Raw genomic sequence first — 22697 nt, 5'->3', positions numbered from 1 at the left:
CTGGAAAGGTTCCAGAATAGATACTCCAACAGAGCCACCAAAGGCGATGGAGAACCAAATGTCAAAGGAAGTTATCCAAACAAAATACTCCATCATGCCGTTATTCCAATGTGTTACTAGCAACTTCTGCAGAATTTTGCAGGAAGAAAAGAACGGTTTTAAAAAGAAACACATATGTCACATACAGGTTACTGGGGTTGGTGGATACCATTTATAGAATCTTTCCCATTCTCTGCATGTTTATTAATTTAATTTCACTCAACAAAAATGCACTAGGCACCTTCTATGCACCAGAGACATAGTGTTAGAAAATTTCAAGTAAAGCACTTGCCCTCACTGAACTTACATACTAGTGTTATAGAATGCCAGTAAACAAATAAGCAAAAATACAGCATACTTTACATATATGTATATGACTATATATAACATCATAAAGCCTCATGCCATGATACATGCAATTTATATTCTTGCATATGTTTTCAGAATCTATTGAGATATGTCCCTCTCTGTATCTGCATGTGTGTATTTTTTTTTTTTTCTTTTCTTGCACATCCTCTCCCATAGGCTGGGAGCTCTTTGAAGACAAGAGCTGCATTTGATCCATATTTGGCTTTCCCACAATGCCTTGCACAGCAAAATTTTCAATATATATTTGCTGAAATAAACCCTGCATTTAAACCTCATGGCTTAAAATGATGCATGAGCTTATTTTTTTAGTGTTTCTTCTGTCTATGTGGCTTGCAGGAAAATAGATGTATGTATGCAGGCATGCCCACATGATGTAGGATGACTGACCATTTCCTTGGGCATCCTAATTTTTTTTTAAAAGATTTTATTTATTTATTTGACACACACAGAGAGAGAGACAGCAAGTGAAGGAACATAGGAGGGGGAGTAGGAGTGGGAGAAGCAGACTTTCTGTTGAGCAGGTAGACCAATGTGGGGCTCGATGATCAGCCCCACAAATCAGATCGGATTGGATCTGATCTGATCCGAAGGCAGATGCCTAATGACTGAGCCACCCAGGTGCCCCCTTGGGCATCTTTTGGTGCTTTTGGACGTTCCTCTACTTCAAACCTAATTTTTCCATTTACTAGCTCTGTGGTTTGGGAAAGCCACTCTAGCTCCGTGAGTTTTATTTTAATCCAGTGGGATAATAACCATGCATGTTTCATCAACTGTTGTCAAATAGCATATTAGATGAAGAAAAGTATAAGTGTCATTCTGGTTTTTATTGTTATCATCGGAAATGATGTTCTGCAGAGCCTGACTTTGTTAATGGGAGGTTTATAGGTCATACGTAGTTTCTAGATTTGTTTCCCTTGGCAGGTACACTCCATTTTTCCCTCCTAATTTGATTCCCTTTCTGTGGACGAGCCCGATCCAGATCTGCACAGTCCACGCTGTGCCCTGTTGTGTGCACCTTGACCTACTTCCCTCGTGTGGCGGGCTGTCTGAGCTGCAGAATGGATCTGAGTTTCTAGACTTTGGTCAAGCCCATGAGGCCATTGTCTTTTTTTTTTTTTAATTAAGATTTCATTTATTTATTTATTTGAGAGACAGACAGAGAGAGAGAGCACATGTGTGTGTGAGTTGGGGGAGGGACAGAAGGGGAGGGAGAGGGGGAGAATCTCAAGCAGACTCTGCACTAAGTGCAGAGCCCTACACAGGGCTTGATCTCATGACCTTGGGATCATGACCTGACACAAAACCAAGAACTGGATGCTTAACTGACTGAGCCACCCAGGGGACTCAAGGCAATTGTCTTGGAATCTATATCCACAAGTGGCAGATTCAGCACTAGGAGGAAAGAAGCAGTGTTTGGCAGCCTCAGTCCCATTTAAGCCTGTGTCAAGTGACATCAGTCATTATTAATGTTGAGGTAGGAAACCTAGCAGATGGAATTCTTGGACTATTCATTCATTTTCCTCCATAACTGTAGGACCTTGAGTGGATGGATGGGTAGGCCAGTAGATGAATGAGTATGAAGACTTTGAAGGAACACGATAAGATCACAGAGGCTTGAATATCCCTTCATATCAGATCAGAATGGAAGCAGCAAAAACTGGAAGTTCTGCTCCAGATTGGGAATGCACAGCATATAAAACAGATCTAATATTACTGTTTGATGATATTATACAGTGGAAAACTACTGTTATTTTTTTTTTCTTTTTTAACTAGGATCCAGAAAATTTCCACTCATAAACGTCACCAAAAATCTCTGAGAGATTTACTGGTTACGAGTCTTTCTCTACTCGATGTCACCCTTAAAATATATTTCTCAGAATTCCAAGGGCTATTCGTAGAACACAATGATATAGATTGGGTGTGAATGAAACAAATGAAAATAGCTTGTTTTACTAAGACTCTTAGGAGTCTGGACTTTCTTAGAATGACAGATGGTAGGTATCACTTCTGAGGTAAGGTCTTTGTTCCTCTTTTCTATTTTATTCAAGGGAAATGGATTATGATTCTTGACAAAATAAGTCTGACTCATTCTATTATTCATTTGTTCTGTGTTTTTGTGTGTATGTGTTTCATTTTCAGGGACATTTTGTACCTGAGAGCTTGTGATAGCAATGACTAAACTTGCAGTGTATCATTGAGAATCTTCCTTTCAGTTGTAAGAACTCCTAAGTCAAAAAGAGCTATAAGCAAATATGTAAGAACCAGGATCCAGATACAAGGGGATAAGTAACCCAGATGTCTATCTTCCCAAAGTGATCTAAAGAAGCTGGAGGTCCTCCCCCTACAAAAGGCTACAAGGTCTTAATAAAGAGGAATAGAAACGAGGAGGTATAGAGCTGAACTCTAAAAGATGTAATGAATGTTCCCAAATATTTGAATGGCTCTCTCCTGGAAAATGAAGTAGGATTATTCATTTGTGCTTTAATGTGTAAAATCTACTTGAGGAATCCCGCTGGCTGACCCAAAAGAGTTCATTACTCTTATGTGCTCCTAGAACAATTAACAGTAGGTGCCCTTTATAGCTTTTGTGACACTGTATAAGTTAGGAATGAGCCTGTGTCTCTCTCTGATTATGACTTCAGCAGAAAATTCCCAATGCTTGAGCAGAGTTCCTAGTATGTCAAAGGGACTAAATAAATTTGTTGAATGAGTGAATGAATGAACAAAAAATAAATGAATAAGTAAGCATATTTAGGTAGAAATTTCAGGAAGGTGAATTGAGTTTTTCTAGGAAGGCCTTTCCACCATTGAGTGACTATCTCTCAAAGTTGTGACCTTTATACTTAAAGAAAAGACTATCACCAGCCAGATCTGACCTTCACTGCTCACTTGCTCATACCCCTGACCTTGTCCCACATTTTTCCTTAAGCTCCTTTTTCTGGCATCTCTTAACTCAGGCAAAAGACCTGAAGGACACAGCATCCCATGATGGAAGCCAAGACAACTCCACAAGTAGTAGCTGCCTGTATGAAGAACTCCTGGAGCCCAAAAAGCACAGACCAGTTTGAGCTTGACCCCCCAACCCTCCCTGTGCAGATGGACCTTGGAGTGACCTAGAGTAACCGACAACTACTTCTTCCTCATTATAATATTAAAATGTATATTTATATTTACATAATTGTATTATGCATTGTAATATGTATTGTTTTATGTAATTTATGTAATATGTAATTACATTTTATGTAATTGTAATATATGCATTACATATATAATATGTATTAGTTACATAATGCATAATGTCATTTACATAACATACATTGTTTGTAGAGGCATGTTCCCTTATGACACTTGCATGATCTTATATCTGTCTCTACATTGACAAGGCTCTCCTTTCTAACATTCAGCCTAAGCTTAAATAAAGTAAACCCACTCATCCTTGCTGGGGAGTCACAACTTTGCAAGTTATTCCTCATTATCTTCATATTTGCTGCAAATGAAGTTTCTCTTGCATTACAACTCACCTGGTGTGTTTCTACCTGTGACTCACCAAGGAGTGAAATCACGTCAGTTTAGTTATAAGACTAGGGAAGAATGGCTGAGGACACATTGTCTCCTAGATCCTTTTTCCTTTTTACCGATGAGGAACCTGAGCTCAGAGCTTGAGTAACTTACTCAAAGCCTCCAGCAGTAAATGCTGAAACCAGGATTTGAACGCTAAACCCGTGTGAACCCCAAGCTGTATTTTCTCCTAGGAGACACTCTCCAGCTCCAAGGCATCACTTAAACAGAGACTGAACCACAGCCCAAGACAAAATGGAGAAGAGGTTCCAATAGTGAAGGTCAGATTTGAATGCCAAGGTATTTGAATACTTGGTATTTGAATACCAAGATACAACATGGAGTTGTAGGATTCTTTGAAGAAAAATATCATATCAATATGTATCTCTGCAAGCTTAATATGTAGCCCGGCCCACAGTGATACTTCCTAAAAGATGATAACGCATTTGCTAGAGCAAGCTTTGAAGGAAAAAATAGAAAAGAAAATATTTAAATTTTATTTATTCAATTTTCAATTTTTTAGTTCAATGTCTATAAAATGTAATCATTGATCTTTAACCTACTGTTCAAGTTTTACTTGATATTTCTAAAGCCAAAGAGTTTCCTTTGTGATCAACAATGGAAAACGATCTTCACCCTCCATTTAGACCCTTATTGCCCTTTCCATATGGAAAGCTGGTGTCTGCATTAAAATGCAATTATCTTTCACTTCCAACCTAGTGCTCAGCAACACTTAATTAATTCTTTCCTTTTAAAGTTCAGCATTATTACTTTCTGGAGGAATTCCAGATTTTAAAAGATAAACCATCCAGAAAAAGGCTAGGCCTAAGCGACTAGAGAAAACTCCATTTTTGCATCTGCAGATCCAAGCGCCGCTGGTATTAATCCAAGACATGATCCCAACTATGGAGCAAGCTATGTGAATGCCTGTGACTTGGTGGGAAGAGAAGGATCTGCTCCTAGTGGCCTGGGACCAGAAAAACAGTCCTCAAGCTCAATGAGCCAGTATCTTCCTGTGAAATTCAAGAAGAGTTTGCTATAACATTTGGTTGCTTTAATTTTTATGCAAGAAGGAATAAGGATACTTATTTCATAAGAGCAAAAAGAATAAATGAAAGCAAGATGTCCCAAAGAGGTCTATGGAATTATTCTGCTTTCCTTTGCCACGGTGGTCCTCGTCACATTGAATACTAAGAAAGACCGTTTGAAGACCAAGAGTTCGCAGAACAGCATTGTCTATTAAAAGCACTGTGTCTTGTTTCTGAAATTAAGTTCTTGGGAATCAATATAATCCTTGTCTTTGAAGGAAACCTCCTTCAGAAGGAAGATGATGTATGTGTACACTGTAAATTTACTCTCTCATTATTACCCAATAATATAGTACTTATGTAGTATAGTGAACTATATGGTTTACATATTATCTTACTGAATTCTTTAGCTTAGTGGCTCTCTACACTGTAGCTACACAGGTGGTCATTTCCCCCCATCTTGAATACACCAAACTTGCTCTTGCCTCAGGACCTTTGCACTTGCTGCCCTAGTCATCCTTTAGTTTTCAGATCAAATAATTTCTCTTTGAAAATGTTTTTCTTCACTTCTGCAGCATTAACATTGCTTTCCAACCTTGCCATTTGTCTCTCTCCTTTCCACAGCTCTATTTATTTACTTTATTCCAGATTTCACCAATGGATTCCATTCTGTTGATTTTTTTCTTTGCTTATTTTCTGTTTTTCTTCTTTTATGGAAAGTGAGTTTTGTGAAAGCAGAAAGTGAGGCTGCCTTAATTTCCACTGAATCCTAAGGTCTAGACCAGTTCTTGGGTCTTATCAGATACTCTGTAAACTCTTATGGAATGAATGACTGATGACTGGATGAATGCACTGTGATTAAAAAACCTGAGAGGGGGGAAAAAAAAAACCAAGGAGGAGGAGGGATTTCCACTCACCTGTACCACACCTGTACAGGAATCCAAAAAGATGCAGCCTTTGGGTTCTTTGGATATTTTTTCATCTTTGTAAAAATTCATGATGTAGGAGTTATCTGGCAACTGAGTCAGCTGGAAGTAGCGCTTTTTGAAGGACTAAATAAAGGAAAAGATACACAGAGGTAGTGCCAATTGCCGTGCACCATTTGAGAAATTAGAATTTTTCCAATTCCTTCAGGAGGGCTACATTTCTAGGGCACTGTTCTAGAGAACAGCATCCTCCTTTTTCATAAATAAAATATCACACGAAACATAAACCTAATGCAAATGACTCTCCTCTGTGCTGTGACCGAAGGAGGGGGTGTCAAGAAAACTGGCAGAAACAAAGATGAGTCTTGATGTCTCCTTACCCGAACAGTAACGGTATTGTTCACGGTGCTGTTGAAATTCCCCTTGTAGAGCCACCCAGACTTGAAAACTCCGGTTCCTCCCGCTGCCCCTCCACCCTTAGATGATGAGTGGGAGGTGGTATCCTGGAGAAGAAGCACCGTTGGCATGATTGCAATCTTGTGAATCCCAGATCTTAGACCCTGCACTTAAAAATGAACCTCCTCTTTCTCTCGTTGGTTCATCTTAAATAATCCTGTTCCATTTCAAAACAAATGTAACTCATTTGGACGAAAAGTCCTTATGCAAGTAGGGCTAATCTGGTCAGAATGTGTTAATCTGGTCAGAATGTGAAATGCTCTAGTGAAAGACAGGAACTAAATATCCTCCCATTTTAAACATTTCACTTTCAACAATGTACTTACTTCATCCTTATCAGCATCTTCATGGTCAACCTCAAAGGAATGTGAAGGAAGTTTCTCTGGTTTGTATTCTGCTCTGGTATGAAAAACAAACAAACAGTTTCTGATTTGTCATTTGAGACATGGCTTTCGTTTTCCACTATTCCCTGGATAACAACTCTTGCGCTTTTTATGTAAAATAACGTAATCAAGTGAGGGCCCTATTTCCTTTGGAAGTATTAACGTTTCCCCTACACCATTACATCTTATTTCAGGCAAAAAAACCTCTTATTTTCAAACCACGGAGTTAATATTTATTCAGATTGACACATATCTTCTCGAAGGAGACGAAGGAAAGCAGGACAGTTTTAAAGGTTTAGTGGTTTCTATTTTTCTTCATCCACATTCTGCAGTGGAATATGAAGTAGCGATGTTAAGGGTACCTCTTAAGGCTATGGAGATGAACATTTGAAAAACCACGTTCCTGAGAACCAGTCTTTGCTCCGGCCACTAGGGTGCGCTGTTCTCCTAACCGAAGTCTCCACCAAAGAACACCCTCACCTAACTTCGTGGAATTGTGTTCACAACTGTGAATACAATTGTGTTCATTTCCTTGGTTCATTTCCTTGGCAGCACTGGAAGGCTGACCAGCCCACAGCAGCAAGAGTGTGCACCTGGTACTATAAATGGTGAAACAAGACAAAAATAAACTTCCCTTGGCTTGTTTGTATTTCACAACTCAGGGCTGAATGAAGGGGTGATCAACAGTATCCAAGGTTCAGGCGCTCCTTGACACCTAGCTAGAAAACCCTACATGCAGAATTTGCATGGAACACTTCTGTTTTTCAGGGTGATTTATATTGTGTAGAAGCAACCTCAGAATCTATTGAGAAAAAAATCCCAGGGTGCTCATTCAGTTATTCCTATCACAAATATTTTCCTATGTTGATGGTATTCTATATAGAAAGGGGCATGACCAATGAGTCTTTATTAAAGCATGCATAAAATTACCAGACTGGATTCACACAGGGATTCAACGCATTCAGATGGGTCCAAAATATTCTTTACCTTCCCTGGGAAAGACCTGAACATGCCCGTTCCCGGCTCACAGCTGGGCAAGGTGGAGCAAAGAAAGAACACTGACCTCATTATTAAAAATGGAAAAGCCTGAGATCAGAGCCACAGTCTCTCTCCCTGACAAGAGAATTTTTTCCAAGTGTGGTAAAAAGTACAGAATAGGAAAATTACGATTTTAACTATGTTTAGTGTTCAGTTCAGTGGCACTAAGTACATTCACATTATTGTTACCATCCTCACCACAGCCCATCTCTCCCTTCCCCCACCCCTGGTAACTACTGTTCTACTTCCTGTCCCTATGTATTTGACTACTCTGGGTACATGATGCAAGTGGAATCATCCCATATGTGTCAGTATATGTCTGGCTTATTTCACTCACTGTAAAATGTTTTCAAGGTTCATTCATGTTATGGCATGTATTAGGATTCCATTCCTTTTTAAGGCTAAATAATATTCCACTGTAGTCTAAAAAGTGTTCATGCCCCCAAAGTAGTTTCCATAAAGGCATCCTAGACTCTACAAATGAGGACTCTCTTCCTGTAGATGCCAGACACACATCTGTTGTGATGCTTACCCAAATCTGTTACTTGCATACCTGTCTTACCCTCCACCAATTACATGTTTCTGCTTTTTTTAAAAAAAAGATTTATTTAATTTAGAGAGAGAGTTGAAAGCGCATGATTGGGAGGGACAGAGGGAGAGGGGGAGAGAGGAGCTCAAACAGACTCCCCACTGAGCTTGGAGCCCTACACGGGGCTAGATCTCATAACCTTGAGATCAAGACCCTGAGATCAGGACCTGAGCCAAAACCAACAGCTGGACTCTGAATGGACTGAACCACCAAGGCATGCCAGATGACATGTTTCTTTTTTTTAAAGATTTTTATTTATTTATTTGACAGACAGAGATCACAAGTAGAGGCAGAGAGGCAGGCAGAGAGAGAGGAGGAAGCAGGCAGATGACATATTTCTTAAAGCCAGGGCCTTCACTGAAGTTCCACCTACACCTCCCCCAGCTTTGTCTTTTCCTTCTGTAGAGAAGCTCAATACACATTTGCTGATTGCATCATAATAGGCAAGGTAACCAAGGAGATGACATAGTGAAAGAATGCAAAATGGTAGCATTTAAAACTGTTCTTTGAAGGCATTTTGGTGATGCTAAAACACATTTTTTGGCGATTGATATCCTAAGATGCACCTCTAATGTGTTAAACAGGTTTCTAAAAATGGTCTTATTACTATTGTGAATTTATCTTATAAATTCAAATTAATGTAAGTTACTTGCTACCAAAATGAATAACCAAGAAAAGTAAAGCTATTCTGGGGTATATAGTCGTTGGTATTGGGTATTAAAGATGTTATCTGGGGTCTTCCTTCAGCCCTAGTCCTGATTTATTTATCTATTTTGTGTGGGTTGTGCAGTCTTGATATAAAATTCCAAAGCCCATAGGTAAGTAGTTGTAAATGGTAACAGGCTTATTTAAAAGCCAGAACTTGAAAGAACAGTGGTAGGGAATGTGTATTCTAAGATTATCTCCACCATAGTTTCTGGCACATGGTAAGCAAGTAATAAATGTCTGTTCATTGATGTATATTAACTTTACTCAAATGGGTGTGCATTATTCCAAATTCCAGAAACATATTCATATATACATAATATAACGTTCTTCTTCCATGACTTATCTGCAAGTTCGAAAAAGCTCAAAAATTTCTAAGATAACAGAACGTTTGTACTGAAGTCTAAATATGTACTAAACAGCATACTGCTTTTTATTAAATTATATATGTGTGTAATCAGACATTTGTAAACAAATGCCAGAACTCCACAGTCTAGTCTAGTCTCACTGTTGTACTGAGAAGAAAGCAAAATCCGTAACAGCCACTCACGTAAACACACAGGGCAAGAGGTGGGATTAGAAGCCCTATTTCCAAAATGCTACTTCCTGTATGTAGGATAAATTAATCCAAACCAGCTTTAATCAGCATAACAAGCAAAACTGTAGCCATTGTTCTCTTCTAAAGGACGCTGGTATACCTGTACCCCTTTCCCCTTCTTACAGAGCTTTAAAGATACTCAAGCATACCTGGGCCCATTGCCCTTAGTGTTAACTTGTTCTGCCTCTTTGGGTTAAGGTCAAGTTTATGTGAAGACAGACCCAGTAGCAGAGGACAGAGTTATTTTAAGACCAGTGGGAAATTTTTCCTGTCATACCCCAAAATATCCCTTTTCTCCTTAACAATATCTTGACATTCCTGAACAAAGAGTAGTTCCTTGCACTTGGCAAAATAAAGTCCCTAAACACAACTCTTCCCTCTCTCTCTCAATCCGCAAGATGCAACACATTGCTTGAGATTCAGAGCAGATTCATAAGGTTGATTTCAGAGCAGTTACTCCACGTAATCTGTCTGCAGAGAAGAAAACATGAATGTTCCAGGATTCTTAAAATAATGGCAGGACAGTGAAGAGAGTATTAACAAAACATCCCAAGGAAACATAAAGGAAAGTGCAGGAAAAACAGGGAGAGGTAGCAAAACCAAACTTGTATTTGGAATGTTGACATTGAGCTCAGGGGTTGTCCTATGCTATATGCTCATTATTTATTAGTCTCCCTTTGACCTTGACACTAATCTCTCTCTTTCTAAACTTCATATTCTGCCCTCTTCTGCCAGCGTGATGTACCCATTCTTCTCTTTCTTACAAAACACCAATTGGACAGGCATTTATTCTTGGTAACTGTGGATCACAATAGTGGCCATATACCTCAGTGATTGACCCATCGATCTACCTACCTAACTACCTGTCTCACATTTTATTTGTCCATTCATCCATTGATGGATCTTTAGGCTGTTTCTATGTCTTGGCTATTGTAAATAATGCTGTAGTGAACATGGGGGTGCACCTATCTTTTTGAATTAGTGTTTTTATTTTCTTTGGATAAATACCCAGAAGTGGAGTTACTATGTCACATGGTAGTTCTATTTTTAAATATTTTAGGGACCTCCACACTGTTTTGCATATGGCTACACCAGTTTACATTCCCACCAATAGTCCATGAGGGTTCCCTTTTTGACACATCCTCACTATAACTTGTTATTTCTTGTCTTTTTGATACTAGTCACTCTAATAGATATGGGGTGATATTTCACTGTGGTTTTGATTTGTATTTTCCTGATGATTACTTGAATTTCCTAATGATGAGTACTCTGCATGTACTGGTTGGCCACTGTCTGTCTTCCTTGGAAAAAGGTCTATTCATGTCCTCTGCTTGTCTTTTAGTTGGATTATTTTATTTTTTGCTATTGAGTTGTATGAGTTTTCTGTATATTTTGGATATTAATCCCTTATCTGATACATGATCTGCAAATATGTTCTCCCATTCAGTAGATTGCCTTTTCATTATGCTGATGGTCTCCTTTGATATGACTTTTTTTTAGTTATTTTTATTAACATATAATGTATTATTTGCCCCAGGGGTACAGGTCTGTAAATCATCAGGCTGCTGTGAAGTTTGTTTATTTATTTATTTATTTATTTTTAAAGATTTTATTTATTTATTTGACAGAGAGAGATCACAAGTAGGCAGAGAGGCAGGCAGAGAGAGAGAGGAGGAAGCAGGCTCCCTGCTGAGCAGAGAGCCCGATGTGGGACTCGATCCCAGGACCCTGAGATCATGACCTGAGCCGAAGGCAGCGGCTCAACCCACTGAGCCACCCAGGCGCCCCTGCTGTGAAGTTTTTGAGTTTGATGTAGTCCCACATGTTTATTTTTGCTTGAATGCAGTCAGATCCAAAAAACCTCTTTGTCAAGACGAATGTCAAGGAGCTTACCACCTATATTTTCTTCTAGGAGTTTTATGGTTTTAGGTCTTATATTCATGTCTTTAATCCATTTTGAGTTAATTTTTGTGGATAGTGTCAGATAGGGCCTGGTTCCATTTTTTTGTACGTGTCTGTCCAGTTTTCCCAACACCCTTTATTGAAGGATTGTCCCTTCCACATGGTATATTCTTGGCTTCTCTGACATCATGTATTTTTTTTTCTTTCTTGTCTCCTGCAAATCCCAAATTCAGTGCTGATTTTTTTATGTGAAGGCTTACATTTTACACTCTAGCCTGAAATAATATTTCTCTCCAGTATCTTCCTATGAACAGACACTTAAAAAAGCGAGGTTCTTAAGAATTAATAATAACATAATTTAAAGTTTAAAGAATAAAAATTAGGGATATAAACACATGCTTCTCTTTTCACTCTGCCATAATTGCAAGTTTTTATTTTGGACCCTCAGCAACTCATAAAAAGAAATGATCAGTTTAAACTGGTAGCAGACATAGGAGAATTATCCTAATCTAGGAGGCATGAACATGATTTACTTCTAGTAGCCTCCGAAGGCCAAGTAAATGATCTGTTTCCACTACTGACCTAAATATGTGTAGTCCTTGATAGGGAGTGCTTAGGCTTTGTAAAATCATTTTGAAAATAATTTTTCTATTCAGTGTTACAGTCTTCATCATTTCAGGGGAGGTGTGAGGATAATATTCTGGAACTTCTTATTTTCAGTTTGAATACACATAGTTCATTAAAATCTCCTATTTTGTGGCAATATTATTCTTCCCCTTCTTGGTATCGACTTCCACTTTCTTTAGTCAATTAAGGGAAATTCTCAACAGTATTTCGGTTATGTTTGTCTCATTTCTCCTGAGGTTTCTTCTCATGCTCCATGAGAATTCCAATTCGACGGTGATATCTAGGCTGTGTTGTCATGGGAGGTGTTTCTTCTGTTGTTTTAATAGAGAATGAATACCATGAAGGTGAAATCTTTCATTTATTTATTTTGCTTGAGGTCATCATGGTGTGTGGGGACAAAGCCACTGAAGATTTCAACAAACCTTGATCCCAGAGTCCTGGGATCAAGCTCGGCATCAAGCTCTCTGCTCAATAGGGAGCCTCCTTCTCCCTCTCTCACTAACCCCCTGCTTGTGCTTTCTCTGTTAAATACACAAATAAAGTCTTAAAAACAACAACAACAACAACAATGATTTCAATAGTCCTGAGGTCAGCAGGAAGGCATATACTTAGGAGGGCAGTAAAATGTCACTTACTACAATCTCTTAATTCACATAAGGTCTTCCAACCACTTGGACTCAGCTTCCAAGCTGTAACCGCTTCTCCTAACAGTTTTTAGAAAGAGGAAGTCTCGATGTTAAAAAATGCTTTGCTTTTCAGTTGTGCCTACAAAAAGTGTGTGACTAATGTGCAGACATTCCAAATACAGTAATTACTCAGGAAAGCCTAGCATGTGGTGGGACCTTCCCAACATGAAGTTAGAGGAGGTTATCTATCAGGAGCGACCTGAATTTAAAGGGATGTTCAGAGACTTGGTTAAAGTTAATATTCACTGGTTTGCAAAAAAAAGATTTTGCTATTTTGGAGGAACACTGTTTTGCTCTTAGTAATGCAACTGAAAAATAAATGGCCCCTTTCCCCTCCGCGTTTGTTTGTTTGTTTGTTTTTTCCTTTTTGTATACTCACTGCTACAATCCCATTTTTCTTAGAGTAGCTCAGGTGATCTTTTAAAGAAGAAAACTGGATGGCATCACACTAGGTTAAAATTTCCCCAGGCTTCTGTTGTGTTGAGAGTGAATCCAAGCTCATTTCTAGCACCTTCCAGCTCTCGTCTTCTTCCACGGTTTTGTTTTACTCCAGCTTTTCTAACCATCAGTTCCAGCCTCCCCATTCTGCTCAGGAGACCATGCTGGTTCCCAAGCCAGGGTGCCCGTCCTTGCTCTTCCCTCTGGGACTCCTTTCCAAGATCGTGTGCTGGTAGCTCCTGTTCCTTCATATTTGAGCTCAGGTGGCACCTTCTTTGAGCTATTCCATGTAGCTCCTTCAAATTCTGTATTCAGGAGTTAAGAGCAGACTTTCCAAGTATCCAAGCCTAGAATAGTTGTTTCTGGGGGCAGAGGAAATCTGGGCCAATAGTGCCCAAATCTAAACCGTGTGTCCACTAGAAAGTTAGATGTAATGTGTATCTTCTCGACATATCCACTTGATGGAAGGGCTAATAACAACTTCCCTTTTGACTAAGTGTTTTTCTGCTCTATTTGCGTTATTGTAGTTGGATGACCCAATGCATTAGGGGATTCCGATTCATTGCAGTTTCACTTGAGCTACTCCAATCCCAGACAGGAACGTTGTATTTCAAAATTTGCCATTTGCTTAGTTTATATATCCAATAAGTAGTTATTGCACACCGACCATGGGCCAGGAATTCTCTCAGCCTGTAGGGGATTCTGCAAAGAAAAGTCCCTGCCCTTTGGGGATTTTTGCTTTACCGGGGGACAAAGAACCTGAATAAATGACTACTTTAGTTCAGGAGTAGGTCAGGCAAGCTTGTCCGTGACGGCGACATTTGAACAGGTGCAAAACAAAGACATCTTCTCCTAAACACTTTCTTTCCCCAGAATACAGAAAAAAAAATAACTATTTATTTTCCCTTTTTGCTGTTCTTAAACATATACCACTTCTGTGGAAGTTGTTTATTTTCATGACTTTTGATATCACAGCATGAAAACACATGAAACCAGTGGCAAATCTGAACATTAAATGCAGAATATAGTCAGAAAAATGTTTTGGTCCAAGCTGTTCCTTTCTAGTCCTGTTACACCTGCTATTGAAATGACAGCTCACAAAAGAGTGATATAATGACACTGTAAGACTTTGTTTAAAAATTAAATAAGAATAATTTCTATCTCACAATTGATTCTGCGCATATACAACACAATGTTTGTATGTTGTTGAATAAAATGTTCTATCATCACAATTATTTTTAAATTTTATGAAATATACTTGGACACTAGATTAACACACATGTATTTATAAACAATGGTAGAACTTAAGCAGAAATCATATTTTGTATATGGAAACACCCAAGGAATACTCTTGATAGGTTCTTACCGGGGTAACTGTCGGATGTCTCCAGAGTACTGTTCATATTTGTAGTTGACCACATACCATTGGGAACTGTAAAATTTACAAGCCTGAAAGAAAAAAAAAATGACAATTAAAAATTATCATTAAAAAGATCAGATGCCCTGGCAAAAAGCACAGCGAATATAGTTCTCGTAATCTCTGGGGTAGTACTAAGGTGACTATGTCAGCAATTTTAAGGTAGGTAAGGGGCTTGCTCACTATAACCATTTTGTATTTTCAGGTGAAACAGAGCTCGGACCTTTCCCAGACTCTTGGACGAGGAACTACTCAACATATTTATTCTATTTTATGCCATCAAGGAAAGCTTAATTTAATCACCCCATGAATCATCCCAGATACATTGCTAACGTCAAGCACTGTCATTTTTCAGCTTTTCTTAGCAACTTCCCATTATTTAACAGTTCTTACATTTCTATGTAATCTTTTCATTGTACTTTTAGCCCATTTCTGCCCATTCTTGAGTCAGTAACTTATCTTTTCTCTTCTCTGTGTCAGCGGTGTTGTCAATTTGAAATCAGTTTTTCAGTTTTACCTCAGTGTTTTCTCAGGGCTGGCCTTCTCCATGATTACTCATTGATTTTTATAAATATATATGAAAAAAGAAGATCAAAACTTGATATGTCAATGGATGATTTTCCAGTACTTACCGATGGCAAATATTTCCCAAATACCTACCATGCACCTAGCAATGTAATGACCATAGTAATGGGGGTTTCACTAGGTGTCCTTTTTTTTTTTTTTTTTTTTTGAGAACATGCTTGAGGTGGAGAGGTAAGGGGGGTGAGAGGTAGAGGGGTGGGGGGGCCAGACGGAGTGGTAGGTAGAGAATCTTAAGCAGACTCCACACCCAGCATGGAGCCCCAAGTGGGGCTGGATCTCATGACCCTGTAATCATGACCTGAACTGGAATCAAAAATCAGATCCTTAAGCCACTGAGCCACCCAGGCACCCCTCCCTAGGTGGCTTTTAAGATTCCTTTTGATTCTAAAACTACATGAACCTGGGGATTCAGCAGCTGACATGACGATTACAACGAGATCTTGTCTCCTCCAGTGGAGAAAATGAGGAACAATGTCTCCCGCAATGTGAGAAATAAAGATCTATGGTTCTTGGGCCCAGGAAGGGGACAGGCAAGGAGTTATGCATGAGAGAAAACACTTGGGGTGTGGAAGTGCTACAAGCAAAGGAAACACTGTCACTGTCTTTGTAGAAACAGAAAGTGGGAGAGAAGGGCCCTGAAGTTGCGGCAGAAAGGTTGATGGAGAGCACTGGGTGCAGGCAACTGGCTCAAGAGGCAGAGAAAGGCAGGGCGAGGGGAGAGTAGTTGGGTGTCCTCAGCAGCTCTGGACTTCTCTGGCCTCGAACTTTCTCGGTGCCATGACTTTATTTGTTCCGGGAAGCACCCGCAAATGGGGGATAGGGGCTAAACAAGGCATGAACCTGGGACCAAGACTGGAGTAGGAGAACGTTGTAGAGAGTAGTGGAGAAAAGCAGCAAGACAAATGGACGTGGATAACTGCAAGGGGAATTCAGGAGATGGGGGTGGGAGAGGGGAAAGGGAACATTTAGCTAAACCTATGTGGCTAAAATGAAATCACTTAACTTGCGATTCCTGAGCCAATTCTGCAAATCGCATGTTTCTGGAAAGAAGAGGAAAATTAAGCCCTGATAGGCTCCTTGGCTAAAAAGTTCTATCTTCATTTAGATAAAGATGCCAAGGATTCAGGCAAGGAGCATATGGGCATGAGGCATCCCACGGTCATGGGGACAGAGCATTCATGATCACAGTTCTTTTTCCTCTTACTGCCTTTTCCCTATTCCTGGCGATAGCTCCCAAATGCAACAAAATATATTTAGAAACGGAAAACAAAAAGCATAAAACCTACTCCCTTTTTGCATTCCCTTTCAAACTTTTTTTTCTGGTATATAGTTTTACCTGGTCCCCCTCTGAGTGTATATTTGAACTTGAATGTTGTTTTTTTAAATTCACTTAATGGCATATTCTATATATTTTTACATTGGCTTTCTAAATTTTATGACCATTTTAAATAGGTATAATAAAATATCGTATCCAAATTTACTAGTCCAGTCTCCTAGTTTGGGAGGTCATTCATTCATTCAGCAAACATCACTGAACGCTTACTAGGCTGTTCCAGGTGATGTGAATACATTGGTGAACAAGGGAAAAAAAAGGCATGCTCTTTTGAAACTTATGCCTTGTGAAGAGCTGGTCAATAAACACAAAATAAGTAAATTGTGTATGTGTTGGAAAATGGCAACTGTCATGTGAAAAAAAGCAGAATGGGGTACAGATAGAATTGGGGAAGGGGGACAATTTAATAGAATGTTTAGGGTGGGTACTGCAGAGATGTTAGCATTTGAGGAAAGTCTTCCAAAACAGGACAGAGTGAGATGGTTATTATAGCTCTACAAATTTTGTGCCATTGTAGAAAATATGCGGTTTTTTAAAATAAAAATGAGTCTTTCATAAAAAATGAAAATTAAAAAAAAAACACAAGTATTCAGAGTATTTGTTCATGCAGTTGGTCTTCCTATCCTCTCCCAAGTCTGACCCATTTGTGGTTATTTTCTTAGGATAGAGTGCTCAAAGTATTTTAAGGATTCTTGGTAAAAACAAACAAACAAACAAACAAACCTGCCCAAACAAAGTGCATTTGTTATAAGAAAAAGGTAAATTGATGGTACAGCTCTGAACCGGGATTTACACAGCTTTCTTTTTGTTCTGGAACTAAACTACTAATATTGACTTTCAACGTGACTTTTGGTCAAATCATTTCATTTATTAGGATCTCAGATTTAGCTAGTGAACAACCAGAATATTAGATTGGATTGAGAAATCTCTGTCCCATAATATCCATCTCTACCCTCCCTAATCGGAAGATTTTAATGGGACAAAGATGCACTGGTTTACTCATTACCCTTTCTTACCACTGAAAGTATCTATGTTTAGTTCCCATAAACATGTATATTTCATGTGTATTTCACATGATAATGTGTCGCCATGATACACAATGTGTCACAGGCTTAACTGAATCTGAGATATGTATGTCCTGAATCCCACCAACCCCAAATGAATGTGGAACTTTCTTATATTACTATAGTAGCAAAGAAGTACTTGTTTTCTGGTTTGGAGTGGCACCCAATGGTTAGATTCCACACTATTAGGTGTTAGGTGCTTTACATAGGATTTTTTTTTTTTAAAGACTTTATTTATTTGACAGAGAGATCACAAGTAGGCAGAGAAGCAGGCAGAGAGAGAGGAGGAAGTAGGCTTCCGCCTGAGCAGGGACCCCAAGGTGGGGCTCGATCCCATGACCTGAGCCAAAGGCAGAGGCTCTAACCCACTGAGCCACCCAGGTGCCCCTTTACATAGGATTTTAATGAGATCACTATGAGATTTTATATCTATTTTATAAATCACAGAGGCAAGGAGAGGCTCAGATCATTGCCAAAGGTCCTACACAAGATAGAATTGTAGGCACATGTGGACCATCATTCCAGATGTTTGTGTGGCATTTTTGCTTCTGTCTTGGAATCAGACAGACCTGGTTTTGCATTTTGGTGTTAGCTGTGGGATTTCAATTAAGTAACTTAGTATCTCTCAATTTCTTTATCTGCCTAAATAATACCAACTTCATAAGGATCTAATAAGAAACTTCCCATAAAGCATCTAACATAGGTTAAGTACTTAATAAATACTTGCTTTGAAAATAACCAGTTTTCCCAGCATGTTTGACTCAGTGTAAAATTCACATTCACAAGAGTTGATAAAGCATCTAGTTTTTCTTGATCTATGATGTACAGTTTTGGAGAGATATATTAACTCTGATTATCAAAGAAGTCTGCTTTAACCAAATTCCTTCTGAATTTATTTGCTATGTTTCACATATCTGATGGTGGGCAGATGAAGACTGGGAGGGGGTGGAGTAGATGATCCTTAAAAATCCTTCTAATTCTGTGATTTCTTGGATTCTGAGACAGCTAGTGCATTTTACAAACACATAAATGTTTCTCCTGCATAGTAATGGCATTTTGGAAATGTTATGCATAGAAAATTATTCTCTATTCTTTGTTCCAGCCCAAACAGTCATTCTCATTAAGAACTATTTTAATCATGACTACAACCCCTCTTTGTCCAAAAACTAAGCTGAAAGGACCTGTTGCAAATTCAAAGTTCCAGGCTACCACTCTGCTTGTTACAGCAAGTGTTCCATTTCCCCTTTACTAACTCCCTAGCCCACGACACGGGTTTCAAAATGCCAACTCCTTATCCTTGCAGACTGCCAACACCTACTTCAAAGAGGAAGACTGAATATCCGGCAAATGTGTGCTGAGCTGGTAAATTTTTCTAAACAGCAATGCCCCAATTCACATTTTATTAATTTATTATGTTTGCCTGTTCAGCTTTTATGCTTGCTATCTCTTCTGTTATGCGTTCAGACACAAAAAAGCTGAGCAAGGTCAACATGCTCGAAGGCTTTTATGCCATTATGATAATGCTTCCTAAAGTGCATTGTGTTCATTAGTTATTAGGGATTGTTAATTAAAATGCAGATTCCTGGGTCCCACATGAGATCCACTGAATCATACTCTTCATGAGGCTCCCAAATCCATCATTCCACTGGAGTGGCGATGGGGTTGTCTGTGAACTGAAAGCATCAAGGTCCTGACTTTGTACTGTGAGCTCTAGTAATTGAGGTTACCCTCCAGCTGAAAGACCAGGGGACGTATCATCTCTAGCATGGCATTTTTATTTATAGTGGACGTTCAATATTTGTTTGAACGAATGTATTACCTATGTCCTTTTTTCTTTTAGAAACAACTAAACATGACACTGTGAAAGTTCTAAAAATCTAAATACTTTAGAAAAGATTGAGCAATTGTAAAGGACACCCTAAAATACTATAAAGAAAATATTTCAATTTTTCCTTTCCTCTTCTCTTTAGAGAATCATCAGAATCAATTCAAATCATGTTACTTACCTCAAATAGCAATTTGGGTTTGGCAACATAATTTGTCCATCTCTTAAAAGGGCTGATTATTAGATTCTGGCTATAGAGGAATAAGCAGGTAATAAATGGCTTTTCAGATGCCGAATTCTTTTTCTTTCTGGAGATAGAGGTTTATTTAATCACACGGCCAGTATCTTGCCAGAAAGATGTATGTAACCACAAAAAGTATTAGTTTTGAACCTGAGTCACCACTGGGATTAATTCTGTATTTGTAAAATGATGGTGGTAATTTCACATTCATGCCAGTCTTTATTAAATTTAGAAGTAATTATTCTTATTGTATAAATGTTGAAAATGTAACATCATGAAATTATGTGAATTTAGGCAAATTATGTACTGAAAGAGTGGCTGGATAATTTATTGTCCACACTGAGACACTACAAAATGAGAGAAGGAGCTATTAGTCAGGCTCACAGGTAGAACACAAGACTATTCCTACAACCAGGACATGGGGTCATTCAATATGTTGATATTTTAGAAAAAAAGAGAAAAGGCACTGAAAGTATTTTTTTTCTTTAATTGGATCACATCTCTGTATTCCTTTAAGAGGAAATAATTAATTTTTGCTGTACAAAAATAAGTGGAACACGATGATTTTTTTTAACACTTATACTACAGTCTTGGGAAAGAAGGAAAAATGTTTGGACAAAAATAAGCGATGTAAATATAGATATGACTCAGTTTCAGAAATCATGGTACAATCCAAACAATAATGGGTTTTGGGTCTGGAGTTTAAAAATATTGCTTGATACTAGACAGTGTTACTATGGATATAAATATACATGTACAATGTAAAACAGAATGTCCTATCAAATGCCAAAATAAATGAGAATCATTTCTCAGCTATTATGTTACTTTGAATTATAGAGCAGCCTAAATTGTTATCTAAATTGGAAGCGAATCAAAATACTTGGTTTGTTTTTTTAAACTGTGTTGTATTAAGGCAGTTGAGCAAACTGTAAAATTGAACTTTCATAAATCATACCTATGCCTGAACAGGGAACATATATTCTAATTTCCCAGCGAGATCTCACAAGAAATTTGTCAAGACATGAATAATGGATAGTACTAAAAACCTTTGTAATATTATGATCAGATTCATTCTTTTCATGTAAGGCATAAAATCTGGGTTGTAATTCAATGTGATTGGAATTTTTAGGTTCAAACTTAAAATGGGTTCATTTTAAACATTTTTATATGCCAGGGTTTCAGACTTGTACTTCTGTGTTTCTATCCACTTGTCACTCAACGTTATGGAATGATTTTTATTGTAGAAGAGGAAGCCAATTTAGAACCAGGAGAGATTTTTATATTTGGAAGCTAGACTATTATTCTAGGGATTTTGGTGATGAGACAGTAAGACAATAAATTTCTTCAAGGTCTTTAAACTTATTTTGTTTTCATCAGGGTTTTCTATACATTTTATTCCAATGCTACTAAAAAATAAATGCATTTGAATTTACTTTTATCAACTTTTGCATGTTTAGTATCTTTAGTTTTATCCACGCAGTGTAAAAAAAAAAAAAAAAAATGGGTGATCCATTTTGCCCTGACCATGACAGAAACAAAAGTATTATACATAAATAAGATTAGGTCCAATATAGGACAGTAATAGATTTTGATCTCATTTTCCTATTACTTCAAGTTGCAAAATAAATAGAGCTTAACTTGTAAATTCACTTTTAAAAGGCACAGACAAAATGAAAAGTCCCGTAACCTCCAACAAAGACTTACAGTGAACTAAGGACCCCATTCTTCAATACAGAAACAAAATTTTTTTTATTCATACTAATTTTATTAAGAAAGGATTATAGAAGTGCCTGGTGGCTCAGTCGTTAGGCATCTTCCTTCAGCTCAGGTCATAATCCCAGGGTCCTGGGATTGAGCTCCACATCGGGCTCCCTGCTTAGAAGGGGAGCCTGCTTCTCCCTCTCCCACTCCCTCTGCTTGTATTCCCTCTCTTGTCGTCTCTCTCTTTATCAAATAAGTAAATAAAATCTTAAAAAAACAAAAAAGAAAAAAAAGGATTATGGCTTTTTTCTAATCTGGAGATTTTTTTTTTTTAGTTACATTTTCCCCGATAGTTTTCAGTAATTAAAACTGTGCAGGTAGTTCTGATGCTTTATCAAAGGAGTTGTTCAACAGTGAGGAAATCATGCTTACTGTGCTCTGGTGGAAAGTGAATGAATGCATTAGAATCATTCCCTTTGCTGCCTAATGATTCAGAATCAGAAAACAGCATTCATTTTTACTTAATTTGTACTGTTAAAAAAGAAAAAAAGCCCAAAATCATTATTAAAACACTTATTCTTATTTCGGGGTAAGTTTGAGTGCATCTTATCCTACATATGAGATTCAAACAGCTTGCATAAAGTACAAAGGCACTTTGACTATAAGAATGGTTTCTTTATCAATGCCCATAACATGCAGTTCAAAATTAAACATGAAGCACATAAAATTATTTTAATTATAAAAGTGAGAAATGGAATTCCTTATTTTTTTGAAACAGGATACATTTCATTCTAGTTAGATATGTTTCTTTTAGTTAACAAAAAATGGGCAGTATAAATTACATTTTAAATCATAGCCAATCCAACTCTCCCCATAATTTTCTTTCCCATGTCTGGGATCCAAATTCTTTAATATCTTCTTTTCTTCTCAATAGGATACAACTTCTACCTTGAATATTTATAATTTTATCTTGAATTAGTTGAATGCTATCTATCTGGGTCCCAACGGTGGAAAAGGAAGAAGAGGTGCCTCAGAGGAAGAAATTTCTTTCTCGATATTATACTCATTTGATAGTATTAATTTTAACTATAAATTTATAATTATAAATTTAATTTTAATTTTAATTTATAAATCAACTTATAAAATTAATTTTTTAAATAAATAAATTTATATTTTAACATTTGTATTT

The 22697-nt window shown here is 37.8% G+C and overlaps 1 protein-coding gene across 11 annotated transcripts in view; it reads right to left on the bottom strand.

The window, feature by feature from the left end:
- The window catches only part of DOCK10 (dedicator of cytokinesis 10), a 263031-nt gene that overhangs the window by 101291 nt on the left and 139043 nt on the right, over positions 1-22697 (bottom strand). For all 11 annotated transcript variants that reach the window (XM_059167885.1, XM_059167886.1, XM_059167888.1 and 8 more), the window contains exons 4-7: positions 14709-14791; positions 6703-6775; positions 6301-6423; positions 5912-6046 (exon numbers count right to left, since the gene is read on the bottom strand). In XM_059167885.1, the coding sequence (XP_059023868.1) occupies positions 5912-6046; positions 6301-6423; positions 6703-6775; positions 14709-14791 (414 nt within the window). The remainder of the gene's footprint in view (positions 1-5911; positions 6047-6300; positions 6424-6702; positions 6776-14708; positions 14792-22697) is intronic.

Source organism: Mustela lutreola, chromosome 3 (genome assembly GCF_030435805.1).
Source record: "Mustela lutreola isolate mMusLut2 chromosome 3, mMusLut2.pri, whole genome shotgun sequence".
Lineage (NCBI taxonomy): Eukaryota > Metazoa > Chordata > Mammalia > Carnivora > Mustelidae > Mustela > Mustela lutreola.
This window is presented reverse-complemented; position numbering and strand designations above follow the sequence as displayed.